We start from the raw sequence: 12,545 nt of genomic DNA, 5'->3' as shown, positions 1-12,545 counted from the left end.
ATCAGTGGCTACACAGAAAATGTTTATACTATTCTTTTTCAAAATTTATAGATCAATACAGACTATTGAAACATATCAGAAAGTAATAATGTATAATAGATTGACTTTAAACCAATGGCGCATTGGAAAAGCTTTGTATTTTAATGTCTCAAAACTTACAGTTTCCTGATCCTTTATAGACTTGCATCAATAAGTTGGAAGTAGAAGTCCGTTTCCTATTACTGAACCACTGAGCCAGCTAGTTTCTTGACCTTACTTGGATTTGCACCAGTGGCATAGAAATAAAATGTTCTGAATTCCATTAATGATTCATTAAGCCAGCTACTTCATGACTTCAGCTGGATACGTACCAATGGCACACAGTTGAAGAGCTGTGTCCCACTGCTGATCCAGCTAGCCAACCAATTCAAAAGGAAAAAGGATAGAGTTAAGAAATTACATTTAAGGAGCCACTGGGGAAAAAAAAATCAGACCTGTGTGACAACAAAATTATAGAAATTATATTGAACACCTATTCTAAATATCATGTCTCTGATAACTTTCAATGAGTTTTTAAATCGTCCTTGCCCACACAGTAACCAACAGAACAAACTGGTATCTTCCCATAATCATACTGAAGTCTCTTCTTTTTTTCATCAAGATTTCTACAGGTAACAAAACAAGTGCTTCCTGATTGCTCAAACTGTTTCACCCAAATGAGTAATTAAAAAATGTCATTCTATAATGCTTATGATTAAGAAAGCCTACTGTCAGCCAGTGGACTAACACTACATGGAACAAACATGGCGGGAAGAGCCAGCTTAATGAAAGAGTGGTGCTTGCTGATGGACAGCTATTGATAATTAACAGTTTGTAGACAAAAAGTAATGTAAAAAATTTTCGGAGAGGTTACTAAGCTGAGTTATACTTCAGCACTGATATGACCAGGACAACATGTGACTATCAGTTGTGTATTGACTTTGACAAGGAAAACTTGTTTTCCTCTGGACACTCAACATGAACTCTGGTATGGACTGCCACCGCATTTCCTAGAACATGTCCCTGCAGTAAAAGGTTTCTTCCTCACACACACTTGTTTCCTTACTGTGTTGAAAACTTGACTGCACAACATCATCCCGTTTACAACCTTCTCTTGAGCTGTTATGGATCTACCGTTATATTAACAATCTAGTTTACAAAGACTTTCATACTACGATAATAAAACTCCTCCTATTGATTTCAGCTTCTTCTTGACTCAGTCTTCTAAAAACTTGTAAACTTATAGCATTTCATTACATTAATACAATCCTCTACTACATTTCTATACAAAAAAAATCCCACACAAATCCCACTAGTAGGCACTTATAAGGCAGGAAGTACTAAAGCTAATGTTGCCAGTGAAAACTGAATTCTGCCCCTCCTTCTTACCATCCACAAGAGCAACGAATCAACAGGCTACACAGGGAGACTGTGAGATGCTCTGAATAAACAATACTGTTTTTAGTGTAGGGTGTGAGAATCCTCTGTAGGAAGCTACAAAATGTCAAGCTACTTGTTTGTACTTTAGATCATTTCAGATACGTTTGAGAAAAAAAAATAATCTTTTTGCCTTGTCTACAGCAGAATATTCAACACATAGTGACTGAACCCGTGAGAGAACAGCAGTATGAGCACCAGCGATGCAGTATATCTTCGGTAACCATGCTGTTTTGGGTTCAGGCTTACACCCACCCACATATGTTGTATTATACCATTGCATAACCAGAGATCTGTGGAGCCTGAATTCTCAGCCTCTATGGCTGCACACACTGCAACTGCTGTGCCAATACAGAAATACTGATACCGTGTGCTGGTGCACCACCCCATCAAAGTGCTACTAGTGTGATTTCCCTGAGACACGGGATATTTCTTCTATCTTTTCCCATTACCAGTGGTCTGAAGAACTGAACTGTTAACCCAGCATAACCAGATGATGAAAACGACTTTGGATTCTGGCGACCAAGAGCAACCTGCCTGCGAGCTCATGACGGCCTGTCTGCGCAACTGGTTCAGGCCAACCTAAACCCGCTGTAGTTCGCTGAACCGGGAATTCCTGCCCTCCTCCCGCCTCGGAGCGTGCTTCGGCACCAGCTCCCGGCGCTGGCACTAGCCCTGGCGTGGCCGTGCCATCACCGGAGTGAAGGAGCTGCTCCAGGTGAAAAACAGAAGTGAAAAGTGTTGGAGTTCAGCGGCACTGAGGGGCGTCCAGCCGCACCGAGGGGCGTCCGGCGGCGCTGAGGGAGATGCCGCGTGCAGCGGCGGGGCAGGCAGGCGGGGAGCGGCCAAACCGGAGCGCTGGCTGAGCCGGCGATCTCCCAGGGAAGCCGGTTGGGGGGATCAGCTTCCCGTTGGGCCAGACAGCGGGACCGGCTGCCCCGCGGCCGCCTCGCTCCCCGCTGCGCTGCTGGGACGGCGGACGGGACCGGCCTCTTGCCCGCAGCCCCCGCTGTCGGGGCTGTCGGGTGTGAGGTGAAAGGGCATCTCGGGGGGAGGGCTGCTGCCCGCCAAAAGGGTCGCACTGGCAGATGCGCCGCACGGGCTACGCGGCCGAAGGGTTCCCCGGACCGGAGCGGAGCGGGCCCGTCCCCGGGACGCGCCAGTTGTCATGCGCCGGCCCCGATCGGCGGCAACCGGCGCCAGGCCCGGCGCTCTCGGCACTAGATTGGTACTGCCTAGGCCACGCGCAGCACGCTACTCTCGCGCTCGGCCGCGCCGCTCCCTCCCCCTCCTCCGCGCGGTTGTATTTGCTCGCCCAGACTGGCGCTCGCCCCGCCCCGCTCGCGCCTGCTCCTCCCCCTTTGCGCTCGCGCCGCTCTCGCGCTCCTGCCCCCTCCCCCGCTCGCTCCCTGTCAGTGCGGTGGCTGCGCCGGGAAACATGGCGTCGGAGGGGATGATTTTAACGAACCACGACCACCAAATCCGCGTCGGGGTTCTCACAGGTAACGGGCCGCGGCCGGCGACGGCGCGGGGGAGAGGTGGGAGGCGGCCGCGGGTCGGTGCGCGCCGTCAGGCCGCCCCGCGGGTTGCCCCGGCGGCCGTCTCCTGTGGCGGCGCCGCCGCCGCCGCTGCGCAGGGAGCCGCCGCTCCGCCGTGCGTGCGGGAGCCGAGGCCTCGGCACGGGCCCGGGGACGGGGACGTGGGGGCGGTGCTCCAGTCGCCGGCGCCGCGGCGGGGAGCGTGTGCGCGAGGCCGGGCGGCGTTGGGCGCCGCTGCCGCAGGCGAGCGAGGGAGCGGGTTTGCTGGGCGCCGCAGCCCGGGGGACCGGCCCGGGAATAACCCGCCTGGAGGGGACGGAGCGCGGGGGTGGGTGTCTGTCGAAGGGGACGGGAGGTCGAGACGTGGCCGGGCTTTCTCCAAACGTGGCGGAGCTGTGAGTGCGAAGGCGTTTGAGAAGGGAGCCTGCGGTCCGCGCAGGCTGCGGGCCGGCGGGAACCGGGCCCGCCTTCCCCGGGCGGCAGCGGCGGGAGGCGGCCTGAGCTCCCTGCCCCGGGGGATGCCTTCGAGCGTGGCACGCTCCGCACGGCAGACACCTTTAGGATGACTCCTTCCCCTCCCCCTCCCTGGCCTCTACTTTCGGGGGGTGGGAGGTGGGGAGGGGAGAATATGCGTGTGCCTGTGTGCTTTCGGTTGGGAGGTAGAGGAGGGCATGTGTGATGCTGCTGTTCATAGTGCATGGGTGATCCTTTAATAAACCCCTGGCACACGACATGTGATGGTTGCACAGGATGGTTCCCAGTGCCATAGCGGGTAGGTGTGTTGCAGGCTTCGGGATTTCTTCGGCCTTTGGGGGAGAGCTTTGCAGTTATTCCGGTGTACCCTAGAGCACGGCACTCCGGTGGAAGCTCCGTACGCCTAGAAATGAAGCCCTGAGGGGGTCGAGTGTAGAAGGGCGTAAATAGCGATTCTGGTGAGGGAAGGAGCGACAGATTTGAGTGAAATTTTTGTGCGTCAAGCTCAGTAGCTTTCATCGGGAGCCTGGGAAGACATGACTGTTCATGGAAAGCAGCGTTGCGAGCAGGCTTAGGAGTCGGAAGATGTTCGGAGTGAAAGGGGATGCATTCATTGGAGAGGAGGCCTGGAGTTAACCCGAAAGTTATTTATTAAACCCGGCGATATTGAACCCCAACGCCCCCGCCTTCGGATCCGGGTCCGTGGCCGCGGGCAGCGGCTCGGCCGCCCGGCGACGAACTGGCGGGAGCCCCCGGCGCGGCGTGCGCTGTTCCCCTGCCGGGTGCTGAACCCCCGCCGCCGCCGGGGAGGAGGGAGGTCAGCCCTTCGTCAGAAGCGTTTCCCTGCAAGGTTGTTTTGACGGTAAAGCTTTAGAAAAGCACGGTGTGATAGAAGTGGAAATCCTTAGTGTTACTTCCGAATTTCAGGCGGTCATATTCTTAGTAAGGGCAGAGCAGGTTTGACCAGATGCAAAAGTCAAGTTGGGGGAGTTTGAACCTTTTGTTCCTGAAAGCTAGGGCATTCCTGCAATTCCATATTATTGTAAAAGTTAAAGTGAGAAGGAGCTCTCTGCTAACAGAATGCTCTTTGCATATTTTGTCCAACTTCGTGCTGTCTAACTCGGATTATTATTTTATGTTGATCAGTGAGTTGTAATAATTTTCACCTGTAATGTTCCCAGAATCCAGCACCAGATACATATGGTGTTATAATCATTTAAATAATGATTAAGTCCCACAATAGATTCAGATAATCTATCAGAATACATAGGTTTTTATTTTGTACTATAAATCCTCTTTGAGCACTCTTAAACTCTTGTAACTTTGTATCATAATTTGCAATTCCATCGAGAAGAGCATGTGGCCTGATTTTGATTTTTTGTTTTTAAGGGAAAACCAAAAGGTGTAAGCAAGCAGAACAGTTTTAGCCCTTTTCCCCTTACTGCCATTGTTTTGAATTGCAGGCTGAAAAATTTTGCAAATAATTATTTTACCACTTTGAAAAGGGGACATCTTGATTTCTAACAGTTTTCCCGGCCCACTTTTTGTGTATGTTTGTAGACATGAAAGAAAATTTTTTATAGATGTGTTACTTTAATATCACATATTTGTGCAAACTTAATTACTTTCCACTCAGGCATTTCCTTTAAGCCCTGACAGAGAATATTTGTACTTTGGAGGGTTTGAAACCCCTAGATGTTTCTGCTGTTTCAGTTGTGGAAAGACAGCAAATGTAAAAAGTCACTGTTCTGATTTTTTCTCATAGAAATGAACTAATAATTGGTTCTTGGCTGGTGTATGAAGAAATAAGTGTAGGAATGGAAAGGTTAGGTATGAGCACTGTTTTTTTGGCTTAATCATTTAGAATAGCTCAGTGATCAGAAGTTAGATAATTAACATAACATGACTTCTTTAGCTTTTCTAATTAAGATCATAGCCATATGTTTGTTTTGTTAGCAATATATACTTGTGGGCTTATCGGCAGAGGCATATAGATTTATGTTCCTATTGGACCTGGTATACTCAGTTTAGAAGTACCATTATTGCACCTTATGGTAGTATTCAGATGGAATTTTAAGTTAACTTAGGAGTAACTCCTTTGAATTAATTTGGAATAAAGTTGTATGTTTATTTTTAAATGAGGACATAAAAAAATGTCTTGGGCATGTTGTTAGTCTTCTCTGTTGTCAAGATTGATACACATGGCTCCAGAATATATTAAAACATGCAGCTTAGTTTCATTACATTCAATTTTGTTTTAAGTAAGTTATTGTATTTAGTTTTGCTTAGTAGACCTTTGTGTTTGTGTGTGTATTGCTAGTTTCCTACCTAGAAACAAGTGTGTATTTCTTCACTTGTGACAAATTACGACAGGTACAATGGATTAGAGAAATAGAAAGTTGGGTTATTGTTTAGCCAAAGTAACTTACTGTGTTCAAATGCAAAATTATGCGGAATGCAGCACCTCGTTTTTTTAAAAAAATTACTTGTTAACTTCTCTTACATCCAAACTGTCAAGGTCTTTTAGTTAGGAGTCAATGCAAAGAATGGAGTCCATAATTAGGACATTTTCTCAACGTGAAAGAACTGTCTTCCTGAAATCTGGAAAAGTACTCTAGTATATACAGCATCTGCTGATTTGCAGATGTCATTGATGTTTATTTTTGAGTCTCTGTGCAGAAAGTTGTAGAGTTAAGCTTATTTACTGAAATGGGGAAATATAAACAATGACGGATTACAAAAACTGAAACTTGTTGTAGAGAGTTATGTCTTATGCAGATAGGAAGTCTCACTAGTTTGTGGATAGACAATTGAGTTCTAATCTTTATGCATGATCATTTCAAGACATTATGCAACATGTGAAGAGAATGCAACCATGAAAGTGTCATATTCAGCCTCAGTGTTTAATGAAGTGTTCAGATTAAAGATACTGCTCACTTAAATTCCAAACCTAGGTTTTCCCTCTTCTGTCATTGTTACATAGTGCAGGCACATAAACTAATAATAGAGCATCAGTGTTATGTTGTCATGACGTTACCCTTATGGTAAAATACATTTTAAAAGGACCATGAGGCTAACTAACTGTCAGATTGGGAGATTTTTGTGATGGAGAATGAGATAGCAGAGTTGGGGCAACGATGTCATATAAGTGTTCCGGATATCATCCTTTAAAAGAAAAAAAACCCAAAACACCAACAAAAAAAGAAACACACACAGAGAAACAAGAAATGTGGGGTAGAGAAACAAGTAAAAAAGAGGAAAATGTCTACATTTGTGGTAAACGTTGGATTATGTGCATGCCCTGTCTGCAGTATTGTGCACCAATGCTTCCTTAGTAAAATACAAATTTTTGTACCGAATTATTCTGGTTGCCCTTGTAAGTCTTCCATGTTTGGGATATCTTTAACAGAATGGTTGTTAATCAGTTACCATTGGTATCAGGCTATTGAACTTGGATTGGTAAGTACAGAGTTTTGTAACGTTGAAGTTGGCTAGAAAAGGGAAGGAACTGTGTGCAGTGCCAGAGTTGAATCAATATCAGGTCATCCTTCACTGGTGGTGACATTGGTAAAAGTTATATAATCTGTGACCTTTCTTGTTATGTGAGGGCCTAAGCAAACCCTTGACTAGAACTGCCCAGAGAGATCTAAACAATGTTGCCATCTCCACTAGCCTGATGGCAAAAAAAGAGAGACTGGTTCTGCCTGGTTGCTCTTTTATTTTGTCCTTCTTCCTCTCCATCCCCATTTTCTTCTTATTTACCTCTCTTCTTGTTTTCTGCCAGGTAAGCATCAAGCGTAGCTGGTCAAAACTTAATGTTTTGTTACATGGGGTTTTTTTTCTTCAGAATATTCCTGATAAAAAAATTGTCAAATTTGGGTTTGGCTAATAAAACTTCATTCATTGTCTGCTCTTGTGGTAGGTCTGTGAGGAAGAGTCATCACCAGACACAAACAACATTTTCTATCTTTGCTCCTCTCTTTATATTGTTTCTTCCTTGTTCGAAAAAAAAAATTAATAATCTCAGACTAGTTTTCTTTTTCAGGATAGTTTTATGGCATTTAACATTGCTTAAAAAGTGGTGATACAGCTTTTCACCATTATGAAACATTTTTACAATTAAAGAGAGTAAGGGGGTTTTGCAAAATGCAACCCTTCATTAGTGATTTCTTTCTCAGGCACTTTATTTTTCTTTTCCTCCTCTATGTAAAGATTAAACCATTTTGAATGCTAGTTATTGCCATAGGCCTATGCAATAAAGCAGACTAAGGTTTCTGAATGCGTAACCTCTGACCTTTTTTAGCCTCTTAACACTGTAGTGTGAAAGATTACACTAGCATCTTGTAGTGTCTGAGACCATTTAGTTGTTGAAATAAGACAGCTCGTACACACTCTCTGAATTTATCACTTTGAAGTAAGCATTCTTCTCAGATAGTGAGGGCGTTGTCTGCTTGAGAACATCGTCCAAACAAAGAGATTACCTTGGCAGATCTGAAGTTCGCTGGTGTAAAAGTTTGTAAAAATTATCTTTGAGAAACGCAGGGAACAAAATACTGAAGGTGTCGCTATTGCTGGTCAGACTGTGTTAGAAATATATATGCTGTTGGTTTTCCAACTAAAAATTCATATGCCTCTCCTACTTTATGAGATACTTTCCTCTAAGATTCTTCATTAATAGCATGTAAATTGCAAGATCTTAGTAGTGATGCTATTCATGTTTTGGACATGCATTGGAAGTTATGGTAAACTTTCTTATAGAGGTGTGGGTGGGAGGGTAAGGACTGACATTAAGTTTGCTAAGACTTATTGTCAAATTGCCCTAATTGTCTAAATTGAAGTTGATTAGCTTTTTGCTTCTGATCTGCCTTTTTCTCAAACACTGCATCTTGCTGGGCACACATCTTCAAAATATAGGATTCAAGTCAGTAGCTTTTCTTAGGAGCCTTAGTTTTCTTCCAAAACCATAGTTCAGCGAATGAATTCTAGAAGTAAAGAAATACTGTACTTGCATTAAGGGTAAAACATTCTAGACCCTGAGCAGCATTGATTTTCGTCTTTCCCATCTGTTAGGCTGTCATAATGTTGAGTTTATCCATAGAAACTAGTTATCCCTCTTTGCCATTTGTAGCCACAAAAGCCTTTCTTTCTGATTTTTTTTTTTTTAATGGCTATGATGAAAAGCTTTTATGTCTAGTGAATGGGATCCATAAGATTGTCCAGTTTCCTTTTTATAGTTTAATGGTGCTGAAGAGACACCTTTACCTTTTATAGTTAAAGAGGGTGAACATCCTGGATTTTCCCCCCCTGTTTCTTAATGCGCAATGTGGAACAAAAATTGGTGACTGGAATCTCACTGATAAAGCAGACTCTTTTCCTTACAGTTTAATTTATTTGCTATTATACTGTTTCTTTTGAACTGAAAGTAGTGGAAACACTGAAGTTAAAAGTGTGTAAAGCAAGAGATTATTTCCCACCTATACGTGGACATTTTAATTAATATGTGCTTATGTAAGAAATGGCCATTGATTTGGAGGTTTATGTGTTCTTACAGAGCAGGGATGAGAATTCTTGTCTAATCAGTGTTTCTTGATTTGGAGTTTAGTTACCCAAATACAGTTGAAAGACTTCCATCTTTGCCCATGCTCCATGCCTGTAGTTCATATTTAGCAGTACAGAGCTTATCCATTACATTATGCTTTCATTTACTTTCCTAGATTTATATTTGTCCACTTTTCCAGTACTGTGGGAAAACCTTCTGTGCTACTTACCTTAAAAATTAGTGATTGTGGTTTTCATGAGAACTAACTTAGTTCTGGAATAACGTTTAGTTGGTTTTCTGGCTTTGTTAACTGGACAATAACAAGATACGATTATCAGTCCATACTTTGGAGAGTCTAGCATACAAAAGCCGGATACACAGACACAGAATTTCTCACCTTTAATGTTGATTTAGCCATATTTGTTTGTTTGCATGTTTGTTTTTTCAAGTAAGAGAGCAGACCATCTTTGTTGAGAGGTACTTTTATATCATATTAGGATTTCATCCATAGCTTTTCTGAAAATGTCTATTTTGAAATTTATAACACTTTAAAAGCAAAGAAGTTTGCTGTACAGTGCCTTGTGAAGTGAAAGCTAAGATTTTCACTTTGCTTTCTCAGTTGTTTACGATAAAAAAAGTTTATTTTGAATATGTGGGAAAATATTTTTTTTCTTATTCTGGTGGTTGAAGCAGTTTTGCTGATAGGGTTTAATTTTTTTTTCGAGATAAGTATAGTTTTTGTTGTCTGCAATTTGTGAGATTGATATTATGCAATAAGAGGATCTGATAAGTAAAATGAGAAGAAATTTTAGCTCTTGTTCGAATATTTATAAGTTCTTGAAGTGCATATTAAATAAAAGAAATAATTTACATTCTGTTCCTATGTGTAGATGCAGTATGCAACTCTTGTATTGAAATGGTCTTATATTAGTAGTCTCGCTTATGACAGAATTCTTCTTGAAATTTTAGCAGAATGCCTGAAAAAGTTGTTCCTGGAGAATAGGAGGGTAATGAACAACCATATGGGAAATAAGCAGGTAGCAGCCTTTTTTTATGTGGGAAGTTTTTAATTATTAAAAAAGTAGCATATCCTTTTAGGTTGGGCTTTTTTTTTAATTGCAAAACAATTGAGAAAAGTAAGTTGAAGTTTACAAGGAACAGTAATTGCATAAAGAAGTGCTTGCAAAAAATAGGCTTAATTAGGCAGTTAACTTAGAAGATCTTATTTTGCAAGTAAGAGATTTGTATGTGATATTTTGTTTACTTGTTTTGTTTTCCTACTAATTTATTGAAGCCTATTTTATGCCTAACTTGTCAAGTGCAAAAAAATGAGCATAAACCCTTGAGAATAATATTCTTCTACGTACATTTTGCAACACCCTGCAAAACAGGCTCTATCCCATGATACAAGGTGGGTGAATGATATTAATGGTATTTTGTAAGGATTAAAATGCAATGTCTGTTCTTCATACTATGAGATAAATAGAAAAACTTCCACTGGCTGACTTCAGTGATTTAGTGAATAGCTCTGCATTACAAAATCTATTTTTGAGCAATAAAGTGTTTTTTGATGTATACCAAGACCTGAAAGAACTGACTCAATTTTAATTTAGCTCCATATGCAAGTGAGTTACCTGGAACAGTAATCTTTCATAGTTTTATGCTCAATTTGAGACTTCATTATGTGTTCAACATACAAATGGTATTAGTAGACCAATATAGTAATCTATTAAGTATTGCATAAGTATTTAGGACCACAACTTTAGAAATACCTGTTTCTCAGATATACTTTTTCCTTTTCGAATTAAGTTATATCAATTATTATGTAGTAGAGTGAAGAAGCAGAATGCATGCGGGCTTTGAATTATAATATATTTTGGGCTTTTGAGTACTTACTGTGTGGTTATGAAATTCTTAGTTTTCTTCATTGTACTGTATATTGTAGGGAACTTAAAATCTATGTGGAATATTTTTCATTTAAAAAAAAATTCGTGTGTTTATTTTGTTGGCTTTTTTCTATATCATGTGTGACTTCTGAGACCTAAAAGTGGGAAGTAGAAATTTAAGTATATGGTGTGGTTTTGTTTGTTTGATTTTTTTTGCTGGTGTTTTGGTTTGTTTGTTTGTTTGTTTTTTAAAAAATATATGCTGTGGGGGATTTAAATTCATACTGTAATCTAGGAAGTGAGCTGTTAGGCAGAATCATTTTATGGGAAGCAGTATGGATGAAGAACAATATGCATTCTTCAGGAATTAAAAGTGAAGTATTCTGCAGGTCTGACTCAGAAGGGGAAGGTTCCTAGGATCTCTGCAAATGACGGAATAGGCAGAGATTGCCATTAAAAAAATAACATCCCCTTTTCTCTTAGCAAGCTGGTTTAAATGCCCTGGGATAAGCCATTTAGGGAGAGATTGATAGCAAGACCTGAGATGAAGTCTATAAAACCTTCATCCAGTAATTCTTAAAGAGGAACTGAATGTGGCACTGGTTGGAATTTGGCAAACCAATATACTGCTCTTCTCCTATTTCTTACCCCTTCCTGAAACAATTTTCATGCGATTATGAAGATAGACCAGACTGTAAAAGAGAACACGTTGATGTTAGGCAGGTATGTATCCTTTTACCTAGGTACTTGCAAATCTTGTCTTAGGAAAGTTTCGGTAGCAGTGTGTGTTTCTGGAAAGAGAAAATTTCCAGAACTTCAAATAGATATTAGATAGGTTCCCGCTGACATGGTTCTTTCCTATGATGTAGAATAGTGGCATAGTAGCGTAGATGGTGAGAAACCAAAGGTTTGCTATGTACTCCCTGTCTGACTCTTCATCTCAGAAAAATATCAGGAGAAAGCAGCAAGATGCCTAAAAGTGAGTACATACCTGGTGAGAAAAATGCATGTTGTTTCCAGAAAAAGCAGAAAAAAACAAAGATTAAAGGGAATAGGTACTTTTCATTTCCTCTTTTTTTAGCTTCATTTTCCTTTTTAGTTGTCTGAATACTCAAGGGGAGACATTAAATAAGCCTACAGCAAATCAAGGATCCTCAAAATCAGCCTCCCTGGAAAAATAAGCTGTAAATTAAGCATACTGATGAAAAATGTTGTGAAACATATCTTTAAAAGATGGTGCATGGACAAAGTGTTTCTGTAGATAATACAGAAGACAAGGCACAGAGCTTCAAGAAGTTGGGAATGTTAGATGCATACGGTTCAAGTTGGGCATATTTAAACTGCTCCAGAATCTAATACTATTCTGACATCTGTTTTTTTAGGAACATGCTCTGTTCCACAGTAGGGAGGTAAGCTGTAAAACCTTAAGGTCTGATCTTGCCAGTTAAATTCCAGTGGGGTAAGAACTAAAACTATTACTAGTGTCTCAAATGCGTGGGACCTTCTTATCTGAGTGAGACTCAGGCTTTTTTCTAAGCATTGAAGATCAAAATGGGAACTCTAAAGTTCATGTTAAAAGCAACTGCTGAAAAAGGCAACTGCTGAAGAATTTCCTGTGATCGTTAAGCTTCAAGGGTGCTCACCTGCCTGTTC

The 12,545-nt window shown here is 41.7% G+C and overlaps 1 protein-coding gene across 17 annotated transcripts in view; it reads left to right on the top strand.

Annotated features, from left to right (window-relative positions):
* The first annotated feature begins 2,819 nt into the window (after positions 1-2,819).
* The window catches only part of GPHN (gephyrin), a 292,089-nt gene continuing 282,363 nt past the window's right edge, over positions 2,820-12,545 (top strand). For 15 of the 17 annotated variants that reach the window (XM_054826351.1, XM_054826348.1, XM_054826349.1 and 12 more), the window contains exon 1: positions 2,823-2,957. In XM_054826351.1, coding sequence (XP_054682326.1) covers positions 2,894-2,957 — 64 coding nt within the window. In that variant the 5' untranslated portion in view covers positions 2,823-2,893. Of the gene's footprint in view, positions 2,958-12,545 lie in introns of all 17 variants that reach the window. The other 2 variants (XM_054826339.1, XM_054826338.1) reach the window with 1 other exon arrangement.

The sequence above is a fragment of the Grus americana genome, chromosome 5 (genome assembly GCF_028858705.1).
Source record: "Grus americana isolate bGruAme1 chromosome 5, bGruAme1.mat, whole genome shotgun sequence".
Classification (NCBI taxonomy): Eukaryota; Metazoa; Chordata; class Aves; order Gruiformes; family Gruidae; genus Grus; species Grus americana.
Note: the sequence above shows the minus strand (reverse complement) of the source record. Positions and strands in the feature narration are given on the sequence as shown.